Here is a 25,388-nt window from a genome sequence, read left to right as displayed (position 1 = left end):
CGGTCGTATCTTAACAACAGAGAAGCGTATCTCAATTTGAGCATACGCTTAAAGATACGACGGCGTGGATTCTGACTTACGACGGCGTATCTACTGATACGCCGTCGTAAGTCTTTGTGAATCTAGCTATATGTAAGTATGTACCTAATGGTATTGGCAGCACTAAACCCTACACGAGCCAGAAACAGTCCAAGCAAGGTAGTCCTGCACTTTTATTTAGCAAGGCAGCAAACATAGGGCCAGATTCAGGTAGAAGTGAGGCGGCGTAACATATCGTAGATACGTTACACCGCCGCAAGTTTTCATCGCAAGTGCCTGATTCACAAAGCACTTGCGATGAAAACTACGCCGGCGGCCTCCGGCGTAAGCCCGCGTAATTTAAATGGGCGTGTGCCATTTAAATTAGGCGTGCTCCCGCGCCGGACCTACTGCCCATGCTCCGTTTCGTAACTCCCGCCGTGCTTTGCGCGAAGTGATGTCATTTTTTCGAACGGCGACGCGCGTAGCGTAATTCCGTATTCCCGGACGTGTTACGCACACAACGTGAAATTTTAAATTTCGACGCGGGAACGACGGCCATTATTTAGACAGCAATACGTTTGCTGACTAAAGTTAAGGCACCAAAAACGACGACTAACTTTGCGACGGGAAACTAGACTAGTGGCGACGTAGCGAACGCAAAAAACCGTCGTGGATCGCCGTAACTCCTAATTTGCATACCCGACGCTGGTTTACGACGCAAACTCCCCCGAGCGGCGGTCGCGGTACTGCATCCTAAGATCCGACAGTGTAAAACAATTACACCTGTCGGATCTTAGGGATATCTATGTGTAACTGATTCTATGAATCAGTCGCATAGATACTCTGAGAGATACGACGGAGTATCTGAGATACTCCGTCGTATCTCCTTTGTGAATCTGGGCCATAATTTCAGTGCAAGAGGTCCTTGTGACCATTAGCCCTAAAGAAAGGGTACCCCAAAACAAACAGACAGCACTTGTACCTTTTTGGTATTTTGTCATCACTCAGCCTTTTAACCCAGCAGCAGAGAGTGAGAGAAAGCGCCGAGCATCAGTCAGCTCCCATATATAAAGAAGAGAGAGGGTCCTCAGCATCAGTCAGCTCCCATATATATATAAAGGAGAGAGAGGGTCCTCAGCATCAGTCAGCTCCCATATATAAAGAAGAGAGAGGGTCCTCAGCATCAGTCAGCTCCCATATATATAAAGGAGAGAGAGGGTCCTCAGCATCAGTCAGCTCCCATATATATAAAGGAGAGAGAGGGTCCTCAGCATCAGTCAGCTCCCATATATAAAGGAGAGAGAGGGTCCTCAGCATCAATCAGCTCCCATATATATAAAGGAGAGAGAGGGTCCTCAGCATCAGTCAGCTCCCATATATAAAGGAGAGAGAGGGTCCTCAGCATCAATCAGCTCCCATATATAAAGGAGAGAGAGGATCCTCAGCATCAGTCAGCTCCCATATATATATAAAGGAGAGAGAGGGTCCTCAGCATCAGTCAGCTCCCATATATAAAGAAGAGAGAGGGTCCTCAGCATCAATCAGCTCCCATATATATAAAGGAGAGAGAGGGTCCTCAGCATCAGTCAGCTCCCATATATAAAGGAGAGAGAGGGTCCTCAGCATCAATCAGCTCCCATATATAAAGGAGAGAGAGGATCCTCAGCATCAGTCAGCTCCCATATATATATAAAGGAGAGAGAGGGTCCTCAGCATCAGTCAGCTCCCATATATAAAGAAGAGAGAGGGTCCTCAGCATCAGTCAGCTCCCATATATATAAAGGAGAGAGAGGGTCCTCAGCATCAGTCAGCTCCCATATATAAAGGAGAGAGAGGGTCCTCAGCATCAATCAGCTCCCATATATATAAAGGAGAGAGAGGGTCCTCAGCATCAGTCAGCTCCCATATATAAAGGAGAGAGAGGGTCCTCAGCATCAATCAGCTCCCATATATATAAAGGAGAGAGAGGGTCCTCAGCATCAGTCAGCTCCCATATATAAAGGAGAGAGAGGGTCCTCAGCATCAATCAGCTCCCATATATAAAGGAGAGAGAGGATCCTCAGCATCAGTCAGCTCCCATATATATAAAGGAGAGAGAGGGTCCTCAGCATCAGTCAGCTCCCATATATAAAGGAGAGAGAGGGTCCTCAGCATCAGTCAGCTCCCATATATATATATAAAGGAGAGAGAGGGTCCTCAGCATCAGTCATCTCCCATATATAAAGGAGAGAGAGGGTCCTCAGCATCAGTCAGCTCCTATATATAAAGGAGAGAGAGGGTCCTCAGCATCAGTCAGCTCCCATATATATATAAAGGAGAGAGAGAGGGTCCTCAGCATCAGTCAGCTCCCATATATATATAAAGGAGAGAGAGGGTCCTCAGCATCAGTCAGCTCCCATATATAAAGAAGAGAGAGGGTCCTCAGCATCAGTCAGCTCCCATATATAAAGGAGAGAGAGGGTCCTCAGCATCAGTCAGTTCCCATATATATATAAAGGAGAGAGAGGGTCCTCAGCATCAGTCAGCTCCCATATATAAAGGAGAGAGAGGGTCCTCAGCATCAGTCAGCTCCCATATATAAAGGAGAGAGAGGGTCCTCAGCATCAGTCAGCTCCCATATATAAAGGAGAGAGAGGGTCCTCAGCATCAGTCAGCTCCCATATATAAAGGAGAGAGAGGGTCCTCAGCATCAGTCAGCTCCCATATATATAAAGGAGAGAGAGGGTCCTCAGCATCAGTCAGCTCCCATATATAAAGGAGAGAGAGGGTCCTCAGCATCAATCAGCTCCCATATATAAAGGAGAGAGAGGATCCTCAGCATCAGTCAGCTCCCATATATATAAAGGAGAGAGAGGGTCCTCAGCATCAGTCAGTTCCCATATATATATATATATATATATATATATATATATATATATATAAAGGAGAGATGGAAAAAGTTGCAGTCCCATGGTGGCGGCGGCGGTGGTGGCGGCGGTGGTTAGTCTCCGGGACTGAAGTGGTTAAACAAGTCACGTGACTCGGCCCCGGAGAGATTTCTATCTATTTCTCTCATGCATCTGCTGAGAATATAAAGACGTCATGACGGTCATGTGACCTGTAATAAGTAGATGTGACAGTTTTGGATCTCTGCAAGCTCTTAACTCCTCTAAAGATCTCATAAAAAATACACCAGCTTCTTTTATGAGTCATTACAAGGCCGTCAGATCATCCGATGGGCCACTATCAAAGTTTAGTTGCTATTTATGTTACTATTAGGTAGAATCACAAAGAGTTAGGCCGACCTAACTCTGAATCTACGCCAGCGTTTGTTTAAGTGTATGCTCAAACAGAGATACGCTTAAACAAAGCTAAGATAGGCCGGCTTGCGCCGTTCTATCTTAGCTTGCAATTTTTTGGATGGCTGCTAGGTGGCGCTTCCATTGCGGCCGGCGTAGATTATGTAAATTAGTTTTACGCCGATTCCCGAACGTACGCGAGCCTGCCGCAGTCGATTAACGTTGTTTCTGTAAGGCCTTAGGCGGCCTAAAGTTATTCCACCTATGAGGTGGAATAACAATGTTAAAGTATGGCCGCTGTTCCCGCCGCGAGGTTCGAAATTTTAACGTCGTTTGCGTAAGTCGTCCGCGAATCGGGAGTTACGTCGTTTACGTCCGCGTCGAAATCAATGGGTCCGTACGGCGTACTTAGCCGCAATGCGCACTGGGAAATGTAGTCGCCCGGCGCATGCGCAGTGTCAAAAAACGTCAAAAAACGTGAGGTCAAGCCTCATTTCCATACAACACGCCCCCCTCCCAGTCATTTGAATTAGGCGCCCTTACGCCCGCTCGTTTGAGGCTACGCCGCCGTAGATTAGCAGGTAAGTGGTTTGAAAATCACTACTAGCCTAACTAATTTACGGCGGTGTAGCCTAAACAGGCTAGGCTAGGCCGCCCTAAAGATAAGCCTTTCTACGTGAATCTACCTATATGTTCATGGGGCTCCCCTGTGTTCTTATATGGGGCGGTTTGACGACATGAAAACCACATCAGAAAATATGCCTAATAAAGGCGAACTACACTATATTACCAAAAGTATTGGGACACCTGCCTTTACACACACATAGGCCCGGATTCAGAAAGATCAGCGGATCTTTCTGCTGGCGTAACGTATCTCCGATGCGTTACGCCGCTGTAACTTTGGGCGCAAGTTCTGTATTCAGAAAGAACTTGCGCCCTTAGTTACGGCGGCGTAACGTATGTGTTGCGGCGTAAGGCCGCCTAATTAAAATGGGGATGTTGGGGGCGTGTTTTATTTAAATTGTACTTGACCCCGCGTGTTTGACGTATTTTTGGAACGGTGCATGCGCCGTCCGTAAAATATCCCAGTGTGCATTGCTCCAAATTACGCCGCAAGGACGTATTGGAATGACGTAAAGCCGTATTCGCGAACGACTTACGCAAACGACGTAAAAATGTCAAAACTCGGCGCGGGAACGACGGCCATACTTAACATTAGCTACGCCTCATATAGCAGGGGTAACTATACCCTGAAAAAAGCCGAACGCAAACGACGTAAAAAAATGCGCTGGCCGGACATACGTTTCTGAATCGGCGTATCTAGCTCATTTGCTTATTCCTTGAGTAAATCTATGGAAGCGCCACCTAGCGGCCAGCGTAAATATGCAGCCTAAGATACGACGGTGTAAAACACTTACACCGGTCGTATCTTAGGGAAATCTATGTGTAACTGATTCTATGAATCAGGCGCATAGATACGATGGCCGGACTCAGAGATACGACGGCGTATTTGGAGATACACGGTCGTATCTTCTCTCTGAATCTACCCCATGTCTTAAAGTGACACTAAACAATATCCTTGTTCTCCATAAATAATCCATACACCTCCAATACTTAGTGGCCCTGTAATCTATTTTTCATGAAATAGTTTCTCACTGTGTTTTTCAGCCTCTTAGGCCCCGTACACACGAGAGGATCTATCCGCTGGAATTGATCCGCGGACCGGCTCCAGCGGATAGATCCCCTGGTGTGTACAATCCAGCGGATCTGTTTCCGCGGATTTTTATCCCCTGGGATGGATTTCAAGCGGATAAAAATTTGAAGACATGCTTTCAAATCTATCCGCTTGAATCCATCCCAACGGATTGATCCGCTGGTCTGTACAGACTCACCGGATCAATCCGTCCGAAGGGATCCCCCGCATGCGGCGTAATGATTCGACGCATGCGTGGAATTCCTTATATGACCGCGTCGCGCACGTCGCCGCGTCATCATCGCGGCGACGGCGCGACACGTCATCGCGATGGGATTTCGGCGCGGATTTCGATCCTATGGTGAGTACACTCCATCGGATCCAAATCCGCGGAAATCCGTTGGACCGTATCCGCGGATAAATCCTCTCGTGTGTACTAGGCCTCAGTATATCCTCTGTGAGTTCCCAAACCTCTTCTTTTCCCTCTCAAGCAGGGCCGGCCCTATGATGGGACCAGGTGGTACCATGGGTACCAGGCAGCACTTTTAGGGGGGCAGCATACCGACGCCTGCCAGCCAGCCTGCTCCGCTGCATGTGAGGAGCGTGGCGCCGGGCTGCCTTGAAGACACTCGCAGAGGGGGGGGGGAGCAGTCAGCGAGTGAGCGGGCAGGCGCCACTGCCTGTGAGGAGCCCGGCGCCGCTGCTGTTAGTGGTGACAAGAGCGGGCAGGCAGAACATTTTTATATACATGTATAGAGCCATGACACGTCCTTTTACACTCCTATACATGTATAGAGCCATGACAGGTCCTCTTTATACTCCTATACATGTATAGAGCCATGACAGGTCCTCTTTATTCTCCTTTATACATGTATAGAGCCATGACGGGTCCCCTTTAGTTATCATGATATAAAATAATGAATGTGGGGGCCTTTTGGTGGGCGTGATTTTTTTTTGGGGGGGGGCAGCATTTAAATCTTGGTCCCAGGCAGCACAATGTCTTGGGCCGGGCACTGCTCTCAAGTCGGATTCTTTGGAATCAACAATGCATATGAATTGTGGTCATGTACACTGCTCTATGCACACTGCACATCCCATAGTCCATCTTGGGAGCAAGCAAGAGAGGTTGGCTACGTTCCTACATACAGGGGACCATGAAGAACGAATGTAGCCACCCTCTATCAGGAAATCGGGTCACAGCAACAAAAATAAACAGGAATTTTGAGATCTGGAGGAGGCGGAACTAACGTTTTTTTAAAGTGATAAAAGCATCCAGTGGGCGACTTTGCGACCCAACTCCACCTATAAGCGGAATATCCCTTCTAGAGTGGACTGACCCTCTCACACTTTAACCACTTCAGTATCGCGCTATAACCGAAAGACGGCTACAGCGCCGGCCATCTTAATAACGGCAGCTGGTTGGCTGTGGAAGTGTCTATCAGAGCCATATGCTTTCTTTTTTTTATCAATAAATTTTTATTGGGTTTATCAATTTACAACACTTGAGATAGTTGCATTCAATATACAACTTGAGTAGTATAATCACCATGTACAGGCAAACATTTAACAGAAAAAGAATACGGTACTCAGCGACCTAGGCCAGCCTACCCCAATTGGGTACAAACTGTAGGACTGGGAGGTCACCAAGATGATCAGTGGTACACCTATACAGCTAAAGTAAAGACAAATAAAGGAGGGGGGGGAGGGATGGAGAAAACTGAAATAAAGGCTGCCGTTAGTCATTATCTATACCAAAGATTCAGTATTTTATACTGTTATTCTTCAGACTATAGGAAGATTATTAAAGTAAGGAATCTTTTAAATATTTGGAAGCTTTTGGAAGAGCCATATGCTTTCTGATTACAGCCTGAGGGCTGAAATCGGCTTCCAAATAGTTAACCAGGGGACGCAATCTGAATGCAATCTGGCGGTATTTTAGGGGCATATTGGAGGCAATTGATGGGCACAGTGGTGACAATGGCATGGCACATTGGCTGCATTTGGCATGGCACAGTGGCGACAATTGATGGCACAGTGGCTGCATTTGGCATGGCACAGTGGCGACAATTGATGGGCACAGTGGCGACAATGGCATGGCACAGTGGCGACAATTGATGGTACAGTGGCTGCGTTTGATGGCATGGCACATTGACGACAATTGATGGGCACAGTGGCTCCTTTGATGGCATGGCACAGTGGCTGCGTTTGATGGCATGGCACAGTAGCGACAATTGATGGGCACAGTGGCTGCGTTTGATGGCATGGCACAGTGGCTGCGTTTGATGGCATGGCACAGTGGTGACAATTTTATGGCACAGTGGCGACAATTTTATGGCACAGTGGCTGTGTTTGATGGGCACAGTGGCAGCAATTGATGGGCACAGTGGGGACAAAGGCATGTCACAGTGGCTGCGTTTGGCATGGCACAGTGGTGACAATGGCATGCCACATTGGCTGCGTTTGGCATGGCACAGTGGCGACAATGGCATGGCACATTGGCTGCATGCATTTGGCATGGCACAGTGGCGACAATTGATGGCACAGTGGCTGCATTTGGCATGGCACAGTGGAGACAATTGATGGGCACAGTGGCGACAATGGCATGGCACAGTGGCGACAATTGATGGCATGGCACAGTGACGACAATTGATGGCACAGTGGCTGCATTTGATGGCATGGCACATTGGTGACAATTGATGGGCACAGTGGCTGTGTTTGATGGCATGGCACAGTGGCTGAGTTTGATGGCATGGCACAGTGACAATTTTATGGCACAGTGGCGACAATTTTATGGCACAGTGGCTGCGTTTGATGGGCACAGTGGCGGCAATTGATGGGCACAGTGGTGACAATGGCATGGCACAGTGGCTGCGTTTGACATTGCACAGTGGTGACAATGGCATGGCACATTGACTGCATTTGGCATGGCACAGTGGCTGCATTTGACATGGCACAGTGGTGACAATTGATGGGCACAGTGGCGACAATGGCATTGCACAGTGGCGACAATTGATGGCATGGCACAGTGGCGACAATTGATGGGCACAGTGGCGAAAATTCATGGCACAGTGGTGACAATTGATGGGACAATTGATGGGAACAGTGGCTGCATTTGATGGCATGGCACAGTGGCTGCGTTTGATGGCATTGCAGGGACAGTGCCTTGCAATCAGGGACAGTTGGGAGCTATGTGGAAGGCGGGGGGGGGGGGGGGGGGTCAGATCGAAGTTGTGTCCAGTGGGATCGGATTGGTTGTTTGTTTCTAGCAGACGTTTGGAACATTGAGATTTTCGGTGAGATCCGGCGTTGTATCATGAGATCCGGTACATGCCGTGCCTCTGCTTAGTCTGGGGCGGCAGATAACTTTATCTGTACTCATCAGAGAGTTCTCTGTGTCACTCTGTGCATCACGCTCCCAGGCGCGCCGTACACGCCAACACCGGCGATAATACACACAAACATGACTTTCAGATCACAGCAAAGATTAATGCGCCTCCTCCACTCTCCGGTGTTATAAAACAACAAGCGTATTATCATATTCATTTTATTATAAAACATCGCAGCGGCTACTACAGCGATTCTCCACTTCCACATCGATCGGCCAGGCATGGAAGATGTGTACTTACACCGATCCAAGCTGGACAATGTAAAAAGAAAAAAATCCTGTATTCAGTGTTCAGCTTTAGGCTAGGTTCACATCCATGCCTTCCCTGTGTGCCGCATTTGCGCGGGCGCGGCAGCCCGTTGATTGGAATGGGTTGCTGTACCTGTAGAAGCGCAGGAAAAAGGTCCGCACACTAAGCTGCGCTTGATGCGTTTTTCAGGCACGTTTTGCGTTTTTAATCCCTCGTTTTTGCATGAAGTTTTAATGCATTTTGCGTTTTTTTCTCTTTAACCACTTCCCGCCCGGCCTATCGCAAAATGACGGCCGGGCGGTGGTTCTGTTATGTTGACTGGACATCACATGACGTCTTGCGGGATAACAGCCATCGAGCAGCGCGGGGATCGGTGGTGCGGAGTGTCATTCATACCCCCGCAACACCAGACAGAGACTCTTTACCATGTGATCATCTGTGTCCAATCACAAACAGGAAGAGCCGTGTATTAGCTTTTTCTCACGTGAGTAGAGGAGAGCCGATCGGCTGCTCTCCTGACAGGGAGGGTCTGCGCTGGGGATGCCCGCTTGAGGATGACCACCAGAGATGCCCACCACTGATGACCACCAGGTATGCCACCCATGGCCAGCAGGGATGCCAATCTGTTCCCAAAAATTATGCCAATCTGTTCCCAAAAATTATGCCAATCAGTGCCCATCAGTAATGCCTGCCAGTGCCTCCTTTACAGTGATGCCCATTAGTGCTACCCATCAGTGTCCATTAGTGCCACCCATCAGTACCCATCTGTGCCACCTATTGGTGCCATCTATAAGTGCCCATCTGTTCTCATCAGTGCCACCTATCAGTGCCCATCAGTGCCGCCTATCAGTACCCATCAGTGCACCCTTTCAGTGCCCATCAGTGTCACCTATCAGTGCCACCTATGAGTGTCCATCAGTGCCGCCTATCAATGCCCATCAGTGCCGCCTATCAGTGCCACCCTACAGTGCCCATCAGTGCTGCCTATCAGTGTCCATCATCAGTGCCACCTAATTGGTGCCACATCATAAGTGCCATCAGTGAAGCCTCATTGGTGCCCATCAGTGAAGGAGAAAACTTACTTATTTACAATATTGTATAACAGAAACAAAGAAAAACTTTTTGTTTTTTGTTCTTTTTTATTTGTTTAGCAAAAAACAAAAACACCAGAGGCAAATAAATAGCACCAAAAGAAAGCTCTATTTGTGGGAACAAAATGATAAAAATTTAGTTTGGGTACAGTGTAGCACGACCGCACAATTGTCATTTAAAAAGCGACAGCGCTGAAATCTGAAAATTGGGCTGGGCAGGAAGGGGGGAAAGTGCCCGGTATTGAATTGGTTAAACACACTGGGCCAGATTCATGTAGCTCAGCGGATCTTTAGATCCGCCAGATCTACCTGTTTTACGATCCGCCGGTGCAATTTAGCAAGGCTAGTGCAGTATTCATAAAGTACTTACCTCGCAAATTGCACCGTCGGATCCTAACTCCCCCCGGCGGAATGCAAATTCCGCTGCTAGGGGGAGTGTACAATTTAAATCAGGCGTGTTCCCGCGCCGATTTAACTGCGCATGCTCCAAATGACGTCGCTAGGACGTCATTGTTTTCGGCGGCTAGGTTACTTACGGCCATCCGTATTCCCGACGTACTTACGTAAACGACGTAACAAATTTAAAACTCGGCGCGGGAACGTCGGCCATACTTAACATTAGCTACCCCTCATATTAGCAGGGGTAGCTCTCTGCCAGAAAAAGCCGAACGCAAACGACGTTGAAAAAGAGCGATGGGCGGGCGTACGGACGTGAATCGGCGGTTCTCCTCATTTGCATATGCAACGTGTAAAAAAAAGCGACGACACCTAGTGGCCGGCGGGAGATTACAGCCTAAGATCCGACTGGTGTAAGTCACTTACACCAGTCGGATCTAAGGGAGATCTATGCGGAACTGATTCTTATGAATCAGTCGCATAGCTCCGACCGTCGGATCTCACAGATCCGACCGTCGGGTCTCACAGATACGACGGCGGATCAGGAGATCCGCCGTCGTATCTCTTGATGAATCTGCCCCACTGTATACAGCTGGTTGCTAAGGAAGGGCTTGGGAAGCCGGCCACCGCATCCGTAACAATCAATGATTCATCAGCTGTCAGTGGGGCTCTCCGCTGACAGCTGAATGTAAAGAAAAAATGGCAGGCAAAAAAATTGCAAAAGAAGAAGGCGTGGGGTATCCCCCAGGTCCATACTGAGCCCTTTCGGGTCTAGTATGGACCTGGAGGGGACCCCCCACGCCAAAATTTTAAAAAAATGGCGTGGGTCCCCCCAAAATCCATACCAGATCCTTTTCCAAGCATGCAGCCCGGCAGGTCAGTAAAGGGAGGGGATGAGCATGCGCCCTCCATTCTGAACCATACCAGGCCGCATGCCCTCAACATGGGGGGGTGGATGCTTTGGGGGGTTCTCTGCCCCCCCAAAGCACCTTACCCCCCCTGTTGATGGGGACAGGGCCCCTTCCCCACAACCCTGGGATGTGGTTGTCGGCAGGGCAGGACTTAGGGTGGTGGGGGCCCCTGGGCTTGAGTGTTGAAGGGGCCCCATGGAGCCGAGAATTGAGGGGGATCGAAGGTGTTGAGCGAGGGGGGATCATAGTTGTTGAGCGGGGGGGGGGGAACACATATTGGGGGTAGTAGTAGTTGTACACATATTAGGGTTAGTAGTAGGGTTGCCACCTCCTCATCCCTTTAAAAAGGAACACATCTGAATTACACAGGTTCTGTGGCTGATTAAGGTGGTAATTAAACTCACTTGGTGCCTTACCTGCATTAAATTAGCCTCAGAATCTGTGTAATTCAGATGTGTTCCTTTTTAAAGGGATGAGGTGGCAACCCTAGTTAGTAGTATCGGTAGTTGTACACATATTGGGGGTAGTAGTAGTAGTTGTACACATATTGGGGGTAGTAGTAGTAGTTGTACACATATTGGGGGTAGTAGTAGTTGTACACATATTGGGGGTAGTAGTAGTTTATCTGTAGTTGTACACATATTGTGTGTAGTAGTAGTTGTACACATATTGTGTGTAGTAGTAGCTGTACACATATTGGGGGTAGTAGTATTTCTAGTTGTACACATATTGGGGGTAGTAGTAGCTGTACACATATTGGGGGTAGTAGTATTTCTAGTTGTACACATATTGGGGGTAGTAGTATCTGTAGTTGTACACATATTGTGTGTAGTAGTAGCTGTACACATATTGGGGGTAGTAGTATTTCTAGTTGCACACATATTGGGGGTAGTAGAAGTAGTTGTACACATATTGGGGGTAGTAGTATTTCTAGGTGTACACATATTAGGGTTAGTAAATCTGTAGTTGTACACAAATTGAGGGTAGTAGTATTTCTAGTTGTACACATATTGGGGGTAGTAGTAGTAATGGTATGGTAGTTGTATATTTGTACACATATTGGGGGTAGTAGTATTTCTAGTTGTACACATATAAGGGGTAGTAGTAGTATCTGTAGTTGTACGCATGCTCAGTGCTCTCTCGTATTACTCCGCTAGTGACGCCGCTCAGCGAGTCTACGCTACAACCTTCCGCCAGGACCGCCCACACCGCGCTGCATACGAGGACTCGCCTCCCGATTGGCCGGACCTCTTGCGTCACCTCTGCCCGTCGCCGTCTGATTGGCCTGGACTCGCCGCCGCCGCTGTCCCCGCCCCCTTCCTCCTCGCCGCTGTGTGACAGTCGCCGGCGGCCATTCGGGGGGCCGAGGAGGAGCAGCTGCTGCGTCACCGGCGGCCACGGGGGGAGGAGAAGGCTTCCTCCTGAGTGCAGCTCGCCCGTCATGTCTTCCACTCACCCCCGAGTGAAGCGCGGCTCCGGCTCCCCTCCCACCCCGGGGGGCTCAGCCCGTCTCCTGCAGCCTATCCGAGCCACCGTGCCCTACCAGCTCCTGGCCAGCCGTTCCCCGTCCGCCTCCTCTGTGGCCAGCAACACCGAACCGGCCGGACCCCCCAGCCCTTCCACCCCGCCCCCGACCAACAGCAGCCCCGAGGCGGCCAGAGTCCGGAGGAGGAGGAGCAGCACTTCCCCGGAGAGAAGGAACGCCGTGTCCCCCGGGAGCAGAGGTGAGACCTGCTGGGACTTGTGGTTCTCCATGGGAGGGGGGGGGCAGAAAGTTCAATAAGTACAATCCATAGCATGCTGGGACTTGTAGTTCTCCATGGGGGGTGCAAGGTGTAAGATCCAGGACATGCTGGGACTTGTGGTTCTCCATGTTGGGGGGTGCAAGGTCTGAGATCCAGGACATGCTGGGACTTGTGGTTCTCCATGGTGGGGGGTGCAAGGTGTGCGATCCAGGACATGCTGGGACTTGTGGTTCTCCATGGTGGGGGGTGCAAGGTGTGAGATCCAGGACATGCTGGGACTTGTGGCTCTCCATGGTGGGGGGGTGCAAGGTGTGAGATCCAGGACATGCTGGGACTTGTGGCTCTCCATGGTGGGGGGTGCAAGGTGTGAGATCCAGGACATGCTGGGACTTGTGGTTCTCCATGGTGGGGGGTGCAAGGTGTGAGATCCAGGACATGCTGGGACTTGTGGCTCTCCATGGTGGGGGGGTGCAAGGTGTGAGATCCAGGACATGCTGGGACTTGTGGCTCTCCATGGTGGGGGGTGCAAGGTGTGAGATCCAGGACATGCTGGGACTTGTGGCTCTCCATGGTGGGGGGTGCAAGGTGTGAGATCCAGGACATGCTGGGACTTGTGGCTCTCCATGGTGGGGGGTGCAAGGTGTGAGATCCAGGACATGCTGGGACTTGTGGCTCTCCATGGTGGGGGGTGCAAGGTGTGAGATCCAGGACATGCTGGGACTTGTGGCTCTCCATGGTGGGGGGGTGCAAGGTGTGAGATCCAGGACATGCTGGGACTTGTGGCTCTCCATGGGGGGTGCAAGGTGTAAGATCCAGGACATGCTGGGACTTGTGGTTCTCCATGGTGGGGGGGTGCAAGGTGCGAGATCCAGGACATGCTGGGACTTGTGGTTCTCCATGGTGGGGGGTGCAAGGTGTGAGATCCAGGACATGCTGGGACTCGTGGCTCTCCATGGTGGGGGGTGCAGAATGTTCAATAAGTACAATCCATAGCATGCTGGGACTTGTAGTTCTCCATGGGGGGTGCAAGGTGTAAGATCCAGGACATGCTGGGACTTGTGGTTCTCCATGGTGGGGGGGTGCAAGGTGTGCGATCCAGGACATGCTGGGACTTGTGGTTCTCCATGGTGGGGGGTGCAAGGTGTGAGATCCAGGACATGCTGGGACTTGTGGTTCTCCATGGTGGGGGGGTGCAAGGTGTGAGATCCAGGACATGCTGGGACTTGTGGTTCTCCATGGTGGGGGGTGCAAGGTGTGAGATCCAGGACATGCTGGGACTTGTGGCTCTCCATGGTGGGGGGGTGCAAGGTGTGAGATCCAGGACATGCTGGGACTTGTGGTTCTCCATGGGGGGGTGCAAGGTGTGCGATCCAGGACATGCTGGGACTTGTGGTTCTCCATGGTGGGGGGTGCAAGGTGTGAGATCCAGGACATGCTGGGACTTGTGGCTCTCCATGGTGGGGGGGTGCAAGGTGTGAGATCCAGGACATGCTGGGACTTGTGGCTCTCCATGGTGGGGGGGTGCAAGGTGTGAGATCCAGGACATGCTGGGACTTGTGGCTCTCCATGGTGGGGGGGTGCAAGGTGTGAGATCCAGGACATGCTGGGACTTGTGGCTCTCCATGGTGGGGGTGCAAGGTGTGAGATCCAGGACATGCTGGGACTTGTGGTTCTCCATGGTGGGGGGTGCAAGGTGTGAGATCCAGGACATGCTGGGACTTGTGGCTCTCCATGGTGGGGGGTGCAGAATGTTCAATAAGTACAATCCATAGCATACTGGGACTTGTGGTTCACAATGGTGGTGGGGGGGGGGGTTCAGAGTCTAAAGTGAATGTGATCTGTGACATGCTGGGACTTCTGGTACATCATAGTGGGGGTCAGGGGGGTGTAATATGGAATGCCCCGTTTCCACATTGTACTCATTGAAAACACCACCCCCCCCCCAATCTAATGCATGCTGGGGCTTCTGGTTCAACAGTGGGGGAGGGGTGCTGTGTCTACAATGAGTGCAATGCATGGCATGCTGGGACTCGGAGCTCAACATGGTGAGTGCAAGATGTGACTCCACACAGCAAGATTGTATTCTGGGACTTTTAGTTCATCGGGGGGGGGGGGGGGTGTCTGTACAATAATGCCTGGACTTTGGCTTGCTGGGACTTGTGCTTGATCATGTTTAGGGACAAAGGGGTGCAAAGTGTGACCCCCCCAACCTATAAATTATTAGGGGAATTGTGGCTTAACATGAAGGTTGGAAAGTTTGACCCCCACATATTTAGCTGTATGCTGGGACATGTAGTTCTATACGGCAGAAGGTGGAAGTTCTGAATGCAATGTTTGGCATGCTGGGACTTTTGCTTCCTCACAGCAGGGCAGGAGGGTGAGGCTGAATTTTATGCTGGTATATGAAGTTTGGCATGGGGGAGGGTACCGGGGGGGGGCACACTGACTGCTGTCTCTGGCATGCTGGGACTTGTAGTACATAATGTTGGGGGGGGGAGATCTTCTAAAACCAGAGCACACAGAATCTGGTGGAGCTGTGAATAGCAACCAATCGGCTTCTAACGTTGGTATTTTCAATTGAGCTTTGCCAGTAAAACTCGGAGGCTGGTTACTATTCACAGCTGCGCCAGAATCTGTTTTAGTAAATCTCCCTCAGTGATGCCAACTAAGTCATGGCATGCTGTGACATGTAGTTCACCACATAGTTGGGAAGAGGGGAGCATGCTCCTCAGTGGATGCAAGGCATGCTAGGACTTCTAGTTCATCATAGGGGTGTAACATGTGATCTGGGATCTTTGGGTGGTGGCAGTTTTCATGGTATGCTGGGACATGTAGTTCACCACATAGGTGGGGAGAGGGGGGGGCATGCTCCTCAGTGGATGCAAGGCATGCTAGGACTTCTAGTTCATCATAGAGGTGTAACATGTGATCTGGGATCTTTGGGTGGTGGCAGTTTTCATGGTATGCTGGGACAATGTAGAGGAGCGTGCTTGTTGTACAATGAATGCACTTTTGCATGCTGGATCCAGTAGGGTGCAGTTTGTGACCTCCAATCTATAGGTCAGGATATGCAATTAGCGGACCTCCAGCTGTTTCAGAACTACAATTCCCATGAGGCATAGCAAGACTGAAAGCCACGAGCATGACACCCAGAGGCAGAGGCATGATGGGACTTGTAGTTTTGCAACAGCTGGAGGTCCGCTAATTGCAGGATCCTGCTATAGGTTGTATGCTGAGACAGAGGAAGATAGAGCAGTGCATGACCTACATAGCCTGGGACCTGTGGGGGATCGAGGGGCGCAAGATGTGACCACAGATCACTAGGTTGTATGCTGGGACTTGTAGTTCAGAGGGGGGACTGCAGAGTCTACACAGAATGCTGTCTTTGGCATGGTGGGACTAGTAGTTCATTGTAGATCTGATTGGGGGTGTGCTGGGACTTGTGGTTCCTCAGGGCAGTAGGTTGGAATGGAATGTTGGAAACTTTGCTGTGATATGAAGTTTGGCAAGGAGGAGGGTACACGTTGACCAGTCTCTGGCATGCTGGGACATGTAGTTCACCACATGGGTGGGAAGAGGGGAGCATGCTCAGTGAACGCAAGGCATGCTAAGACTTTATGGTTCATCGTGGGGGTGCAAGATGTGACCTCCAAGTTGTGCCACCTCTGATTTGCAGCATGGAGGGGGGTGAAATGTGAGCCGTACCTCCAGGCCGGGACTCTACATCACCATGTGGCCTGAAAGTTTCTCGCTGTGAGCAGATCTGTAGGTTGTATTCCATGTACAGCATGGGTGAGGAGAAAGCGGAGACTCTTATATCTCCTGGCTTTCTCTTCAGCCTTCACACCAAGGACAGTCTCTGGCATGGTGGACGCGGGCGCTCATCATGGTGGACGCGGGCGCTCATCATGGTGGACGCGGGCGCTCATCATGGTGGACGCGGGCGCTCATCATGGTGGACGCGGGCGCTCATCATGGTGGATCTGCAAGGTGCAAGTTATGTGAAATTCATGCTAATCTGGGGGTTGTTCCACATGGAAGATAGAGGGGTGCAAAATACAGTAGGACCCCCATATCTCCAGGCTGTATTGTGAGACTTGATAACAACGTTGTTTTCAAAGATAGGAGATCTTTAGGTTGTATAGATCCTATGACATGTTAGGACATGTAATTCTGCATGGTGGGAGGCCGTATGTCAGGGGCTCATATCTCCTGCCTGTATGTTGGGGGCATGAAGGAACATCTAGGGGTTCAGTCTTTTCCTTGAATGCAGTCTCTGGCATGCTGGGACTTGTTGTTCTTAACTGGGTGACTGAAGGTTGTGACCCCAGATTTGCATGCTCTTCTGTATGGAGAATGGAAGGGTGCCAGCTGTAGAATGAATGATATGCTGGGATTTGTAGTTCATTATGAAAGGCTCCAGAGAGATGCAAGCTTTGTCTCCAAACATTTTTGCTGGGATTTGTGGTTCATAGAGGATAAAGGAAGGCAAGAGGTGGCCTCAGATCTCTAAAACAGATTTATGCCATGCTGGCAGATGTAGTTCAGTATGGCTGGGCACAGAAGGGTGTGGGCTTTTTTATTTTTTTGATCGAAATCAAGTCCTGACCAGCTGGGACTTGTAGTTCTGAATAATGAGATTCAAACTAGGGCTGCTCATCTGTAGAATGATGCAAGCTCTTGCTTAGACTTGTAGTTTGGCATGGAGGATAATGACGGGGTGCCAGCTCTCAGAACAGAGGACAGTGAGGTGCCAGCTAGGGCTGCTTATTTGTGCCCTGATGCAAGCTCTAGCTTGCTGAGACTTGTGGTAGCATGGAGGATAATGTCGGGGTGCCAGCTCTCAGAACAGAGGATAGTGAGGTGCCAGTTAGGGCTGCTTATCTCTGCCCCTGATGCAAGCTCAAGCTTGCTGAGACTTGTAGCATGGAGGATAATGACAGGGTGCCAGTTGCAGACAGTATGCAGTCTTTGACATGCTGGAACTTGTAGTTCAACTCGGGGTGCAAACTGTGAGTTTTGATCCCAGGATTGCATGCTACTTTGCTGGGATTTGTAGTTCAGCACAACAGGGGGGGGGGGATTTGTGTCCAGCTCTCTGGATTATATTTATTTCTGGCCATTTTGGGATCTGTAGTTCAAAAAGCTCCTGTATAAATTTAGTCCCCGTTATGTTGGTAATACAGTAGGGGTAGTACGACTGGGACCCAGTAGGAAGCTGTGGCTATAGATTGTCGCCAATCTTTTATATTCTGAGACTTGTAGTTGGCATGGAGGAGTAGAGAGGGGTGCACGCTTTGCCTCCAAATCTCTAGATGGCATACAGTCCTGAATGTGCTGGGATTTGTAGTTCAGCATGGAGGATAGTGAGGGGTGCATGCTGCATATCCAGAGCGCTAGGTTGGATGGATGTAGCCATTGATTTGCTGGGTTTTGACATTTTAAAAAATATGGGTTCTTACCGTGTTTCCCGAAAATAAGACCTAGCGTTATTTTCCAGGAGAGCTGCAATTACAGCCCTACTTCGAAAATAAGACCTAGTTTAAAATGCTTGTAAAATCCTGTAATCCTCTATTACGTTATTATATAATGTACAATGTGCGTGTTTCTGTATTATAATTGCGGGGTAGAGAGCTCCGGTGAGTCACAGAAGCGCAGAGCGGCGCTATAATGAAGGTATTTGGCACAATTATATTACAGAAACACACACATTGTACATTATACAATACTGTAATAGAGTGGATTATAGGATTTTGCAAGCATTTTAACTCCGTTCACACTGGGGATTCCTGTCAGGCAGGGAGAGAAGATGTCACATTACATGGCAAGACCTACCCTGAAAATAAGACCTACTGTGTCTTTTGTTTCCAAAATGAATATAAGACCCGGCTTATTTTCATGGAAACACGGTAATAATAGCTGACAGCCTACTTGCAGTATGTTGGGGGGGACAGAGGGGTGTAGGTTTTGGTTTCAGAAGCTGTCCCACACATGCTGTGACTTGTAGTTCATTATGTCAGTGATGAGAGCTCTGTGTATATGACTAATGCTGGGTTTGTTCTGCACAGTGCAAGGTCCAATCTTTAGACAACCCACTGTTCTAACAGATGGCAGTTTTTATTGCCACCATCTGTAAGGTCAGGTAATGTGCCGGGTATTCTAGGTCAGTGGTGTCCAAACTGCGGCCCGAGGGCCGTGTATTACAGAACAAGTTTCCAGGCCAGAGTGGACCTAATGACAGTGCTGCCGTTACAGGAGTTACTTTAGCCAAAGGAAAGTAATAGTAATGTAAAATAATTTGGTGCCTCATTGGTTTCTGCTTTCCCACGTACGAATGCTCCTCCTCGTAGACATTTGTGTCACAATTTTGTGTTCGGTGGCCGGCCCACTGATGTTCAAACCAGATCTTGCACGTATGCAAACCGAAGAACTGTTGTCTTCTGGTTTGTATGTCATCTATGGAAGAGTGACATTTGTTTCCTCCAATCTCATGAGATTTTGCAGTTTCTGACTAGAGCTCCAGTGAAGGCACTGGTGATGTAACCTTCCCAGGAGGCACTGATTACATCACCAGTGGCTCAGAAAAAGGCAGAAGTAAATAAAGCTTAGATATTGGTGTGCAGTGCTTTCTTCTGCCATTAGAACTAGCATGCATCTGTGCTGTTCTCTTTTTAAAGCTGAGGTCTGCCCTGCCCTGCAGAAATTAAAAGCCAGCAACTACGCATTCTGTAGCTGCTGACTTTTAACCACTTAAGACCCGGACCTTTATGCAGGTAAAGGACCTGGCCAGTTTTTGCGATTCGGCACTGCGTCGCTTTAACTGACAATTGCGCGGTCGTGCGACGTGGTTCCCAAACAAAATTGGCGTCCTTTTTTTTTCTAAAAATAGAGCTTTTTCTTTTGGTGGTATTTGATCACCTCTAAGGTTTTTATTTTTTGCGCTATAAACAAAAATAGAGCGACAATTTTGAAAAAAATGCAATATTTTTTACTTGTTGCTATAATAAACATCCCCCCAAAAAGATATAAAAAAACTTTTTTTTTTTCCCCTCAGTTTAGGCCGTTACGTATTCTTCTACCTATTTTTGGTAAAAAAAAAAACGCAATAAGCCAGGGGTTGACAAATTTGCTTGGAATCTAGGAGCCAGCTAAAAAAGTTAGGAGCCAGAAAACGCGCCCCGTCCCGACGAGCTTGCGCGCAGAAGCGAACACATACGTGAGCAGCGCCCGCATATGTAAACGGTGTTCAAACCACACATGTGAGGTATCGCCGCGATTGGTAGAGCGAGAGCAATAACTCTAGCCCTAGACCTCCTCTGTAACTCAAAACATGCAACCTGTTGAATTTTTTAAACGTCACCTATGAAGATTTTAAAGGGTAAAAGTTTGTCGGCATTCCACGAGTGGACGCAATTTTGAAGCGTGACATGTTGGGTATGAATTTACTCGGCTTAACATTATCTTTCATCATAATAAAAAAAATGGGGATAACTTTACTGTTGTCTTATTTTTTAATTAAAAAAAAGTGTAATTTTTTCCCAAAAAAGTGCGCTTGTAAGACCGTTGCGCAAATACGGCGTGACAGAAAGTATTGCAACGATCGCCATTTTATCCTCTAGGGTGTTAGGATAAAAAATATATATAATGTTTGGGGGTTCTAATTAGAGGGAAGAATATGGCAGTGAAAAATGACATTAGAATTGCTGTTTAACTTGTAATGCTTAACTTGTAATACCAACGGCCACCACCAGATGGCGCCAGCTCCCAACTGCCAAGTCGCAAGCACACTATTTCTAGTCGCCCTGGCGACCGGGATTTGTCGTGCCCTGCAATAAGCGTTTATCGATTGGTTTGCGCAAAATTTATAGCGTTTACAAAATAGAAGATAGTTTAATTGCATTTTTATTAATACATTTTTTTTTTTTTTTTACTACTAATGGCGGCGATCAGCTATTTTTTATTTTTTATTTTTTCATGACTGCGACATTATGGCGGACACATCGGACAATTTTGACACATTTTTGGGACCATTGTCATTTTCACAGCAAAAAATGCTATAAAAATGCACTGATTACTGTGAAAATGACGATTGCAGTTTGGGAGTTAACCCCTACAGCGCCCCCTAGTGGTTATGTGTGAACTCATGTTTTTTCTAACTGTAGGGGGGCGGGGCTGGACGTGTGACATCATTGATCGTGTTTCCCTATATTAGGGATCACACGATCGATGACGGCGCCACAGTGAAGAACGGGGAAGCTGTGTTTACACACAGCTCTCCCCGTTCTTCAGCTCCGGGGACCGATCGCGGGACTCCGGCGGCGACCGGGTCACGGAGCTTCGGACCAGGTCGCGGGCCTGCGACACACGGCTGGGCACTTAAAGAGGACGTACAGGTACGTGCTTGTGCCCAGCCGTGCCATTCTGCTGAAGTATATCTGTAGGAGGTGGTGGTTAATAATGGAACACTTGCCTGTCCTGGAGTCCGGCGATGTCGGCGCTGCAGTTGTTTCCATCAGCTGTCAGGTGCTGCCGCCATCATTGCCGGTAAGGGATCCCAGCAGTGCAGCATTATGGCATCACGCCGGGTTGCCGCTGCGCATTTGTGTGAGGCACCGCTGCGCTCTCCTACTGGAGGAGAGACTTGAGCTGCTGACGTAATGCTCCACAGCTCGGTCTCCCGGAAGTGGGGATGTTTCCGCCCCCCCCCCCCCCCCCCAAAAGGTGCCAAATGTGGGGGGGGGGACAAATGACTGGAAGTTCCACTTTTGGGTGGAACTCTGCTTTAGGATAAAAGGCTTGATGCGTAGCGGCCCCTTAATATTTACCCGAGGTCCTCTCTGTCCAGCGATATCTGAGACTGTCCCTCCTGATTGGTTGAGACACAACAGCACCATTGGCTCCCACTGCTGTCAATCAAAGTCGGTCAGCTAATCAGGAGAGAGGGCCAATCGGACACACAGCATCCGTTCACGACGCGGCTCCATGTCTAAATTGATGCAGGGAGCTGTGCCTCGGGTGCCCCCATAGCAAGCTGCTTGCTGTGGCGGCATTGAACAGGAGGGAGGGACCCAAGAAGAGGAGGATCCAAGCTGGTCTGTGCAAAACCATTACACAGAGCAGGTAAGTTCTTCATGTTTGTTATTTTTAGAGAAAAAAGAGACTTTACAATCACTTTAAGGGTAAAGTTTTTATTTTTTTATTTTTCTTTAATTTTCTTTTAAGGGGTTGTAAAGGAAATTTTTATTTTTTTCTTAATAAGCATCATTTACCTGCAGACATTCCTCTTTTCACTTCCTCATTGTTCGTTTTTGCTCAGAAGTTGCTCTATTTCTTCTCTCTTCTGTTCACTTCCTGCTTGTCTGATTGTTACTCACCACCGTGATGGGAGGCTTTACTGCGGTGGTCAGTGACGTGCTCACCCCCTCCTGGGAACTACATCTGTGCGGCAGGAAGCTCTCTACATGTTAGACTTCAAGGAGGTGTGAATTACTGGGCGTGCCGCAATGCATACTGGGAAATGTGGTTCTTGCATGAACGAGCGCTGCAAACCAGGAAGTGAATGAGAGAACAAACTAGAATGCCGGAGGTGATATAGATATAGGAATTTAATAGGTATTTACTCGTTTTTTTAACAGAATCATTACACTATTCTGTCTGTCTACCTTGCAGACATTAATTTTAGGCAATTTTATTTTTTCCCTTTACAACTCCTTTAAGTTAATGCATTCTATGTCTTTTGTATTTCCTTAAAAACTTGAGTCCCTTTTTGGGGGGTGGGGGGGGGGGGGGATGTATTATTATGCAAAGATTTCAAACAAACTTCTCTCACATTGTCATTATGAGGTATTGTTTGTAGAATTGAGGAAAAGAATGAATTGAATCCATTTTGGAATAGGGCTGTAACATAAAATGTGGAAAAGGTGAAGCGCTGTGAATACTTTCCACATGCTGTGTATTGGTAATTTGTGGCTCTATTAATATGCAAGATGAAGCTTCAGATGTTGAGTGAAATCCCTGACATGCTGGGACTTGTAGTTTTCACACAAGTGTGGGGATTTTCTATGACAAGTCCTGGCATGAACTGGCAGCTGCCACCCTCTCATATTACCTCCAGGGACAGGCACTGTGGCAGGGGGCAGAGGGGTGCAAGTTCTGCGCAGTGCTGACATGATGGAACGTTTCGTTCCACAGTGATTTAGAAAATGGGGGGGGGGGGGGGGGGGTCTTCTGCTGTTGAGGGACTAGGAACACACTGGGAGGCTAAAATGTGTGTGTTGTGGACCCAGATCTCGGAGCGGAATGCTGGGATTTGTAGTTCTACATCAATGTAGAGAATTGTGTACTGCAAGTCCCAGCTTGACCTGCCTGCTTCTGTCCTCGTATTCTTTCCTATGAGGTCAGGAAAAAGTAATATGGAGAGGGGGCTGCGAAGTTTAAACAGAGAATGGAGGAGATCTTGTGACTGTAGACTCTGGCCTGTGTTTGCTGCGACTCGGAGTTTCAGAAAAGTTACTTGCATTGAGTTGAAACTTCTGCATGCGAGACAAGTAGCTACTTTTCCCTATTCCCCTCCCGTAAGATAAGCCAACGCGATTGAGGACAAAGGATACATTCACACCTGCATCTTTGACAGACGGCATGTAGATGTAAGAGCATCAGCCGGGGGGGGGGGGGGGGGTCTGAGATTCCCTTTGTTTAGCTGCAGGAGGCTGCCAGCTCCTGCAGGCACTTGCAACTGGGCCCTGGCATTCTGCCACTACGGGACCCTAAGGCTCGATTTGTACTGCTGTGCCCCCCAAAGCCGTGCAACTTTTGTGATTTAACATTGCAGTCTGTGGCACTTAAATCACACTAAAGTTGCAGAAAAGTAGTAATTAAAACATTAAAGGGGTTTTCCACCCATTTTTTAAGTTTATTAAAAGTCAGCAGCTACAAAAGTGTAGCTGCTGGCTTTTAATAAACTGACACTTACCTGCTCCAGCGTTCCAGCGACGCGCCGGCCGGGGGTCCGCTCCTCTACCCCATCTCCCCCCCCCCCCGGCCGGCGTCTTCATTGTCACTGTGGGCACCCGGCCGTGACAGCTTTCGGCTTCACGGCCGGGCACCCACTGCGCATGCACGGGCGGCACTGCGCCCGGCGCTGCGCTGTTTGATTGGACAGGCGATCGCCTAGGACCTGACGTGTCCTAGGCGATCGCCTACAGGGAGGGGCTGCCAAAAGGCGATTAAGCTTAATCGCCTTTGCAGCCCCTCGGCGCAAGGAGGAAGTGGGACAGGAAGTCCCCTTCTCCTAAAGCCCCCACCCCCCCCCAAAAAAATTACATGCCAAATGTGGCATGTAAGGGGGAGAGGAGTGGGATAAGAGGAAGTTCCATTTTTGGGTGGAACTCCTCTTTAACGATTGAAATAAGAACCCTGGTCTTGGAGGGAGGCGCTCTGGGTCCAATGGAAAGGGCCCCAGCTGTCAGGAAGGTCATAGTTTCTTGCACTGGAGCCCTGAAGGTTCTAGTTACACCTCTGCCTGCCAATGGTTGACTCTGGACAGTGGACACCGACAGTCTGCATCCAGGGCTGATGATTGCCACATATCGCACCATTATCCCTGTACAGTGGAACCTTAGTTTACAAGTAACACATAACGAGCGTTTTGAATAACGAGCAACTTTTTGTTTTTAAATCCTGACTCGGTTTGCAAATGTGTTTCGCAAAACAAGCAGAATTCAAGCTAATGGGGTGTGCAGTTCCACATTTGGCCAGAGGTGCGGGGGCGCTGGCGACACTCAGAGCGGTTCAGAACCGTTAGTAAATACTTGGAAATACCCAGTTCCCGAGTGTTTCCGAACCATTCCGAGATCAGCCGAGTATTTCCAAGGCTCTCCGGCGCGCCCCTTTCCTCTGGCCACATGCGGTATTGCATTCCATGGAAGTCAATGCAGAAGGAACTATCTTTGTTTCCATTGACTTCTATGGGGAAACTCGCTTTGATATGGGAGTACTTTGGATTACAAGCATTCTCCTGGAACGGGTTATACTCGTAATCCGAGGTTCCATTGTATTCTCTTGCATCAATTCTTGATGTGCTGATCCATGTAGTTCATGCAGAACTTCAGTCTCTCAACCAACATTGTCTATTTTGTAATCCTTAGGCCTCTTCCACACAGGCGGACTCCATCGCTACGGAGTCTGTGGGAGATCTATCCGCTGAGCCGGCGGATGACAAGCACCTCTCTGCTCACTGAATGGGGGAGGGTCTTTTCGAGCGCCGCTGTCTCCTATAGGGAGATCTGATGAAAATAGACAGCATGTTCATTTTCATCAGATCTCATCCGATTCGCCATGGACGTATCGCCGTCCGTCCGATTTTGGCGGGTCGGATGTCAGCGGACATGTCTCCACTCCATAGGACTGCATGGAGCGGCTGTTCAGGTCCGCCATCAAAACTGACAGGCGGACCTAAACGGTCAGATCGTGTGAAAGGGGCCTTATGCAGCTAGCATTTGTAATATAAATAGTAAGGTGTTCTATTTACTTGTTTTTGACTTTTTTGTTGACATTTCTTCAGTTACCGGTATTTCTTGGTTTCCATGCCTAGGCAAATGATGTCATACATCCCAGGAG

The 25,388-nt window shown here is 49.0% G+C and overlaps 1 protein-coding gene across 1 annotated transcript in view; it reads left to right on the top strand.

The window, feature by feature from the left end:
* Positions 1-12,346: 12,346 nt before the first annotated feature.
* GLCCI1 (glucocorticoid induced 1) overlaps positions 12,347-25,388 on the top strand; it is a 123,145-nt gene continuing 110,103 nt past the window's right edge. The window contains exon 1 of the mRNA XM_040352277.1: positions 12,347-12,749. Coding sequence (XP_040208211.1) covers positions 12,467-12,749 — 283 coding nt within the window. The 5' untranslated portion in view covers positions 12,347-12,466. The remainder of the gene's footprint in view (positions 12,750-25,388) is intronic.

The sequence above is a fragment of the Rana temporaria genome, chromosome 5, assembly GCF_905171775.1.
Source record: "Rana temporaria chromosome 5, aRanTem1.1, whole genome shotgun sequence".
Lineage (NCBI taxonomy): Eukaryota > Metazoa > Chordata > Amphibia > Anura > Ranidae > Rana > Rana temporaria.
Note: the sequence above shows the minus strand (reverse complement) of the source record. Positions and strands in the feature narration are given on the sequence as shown.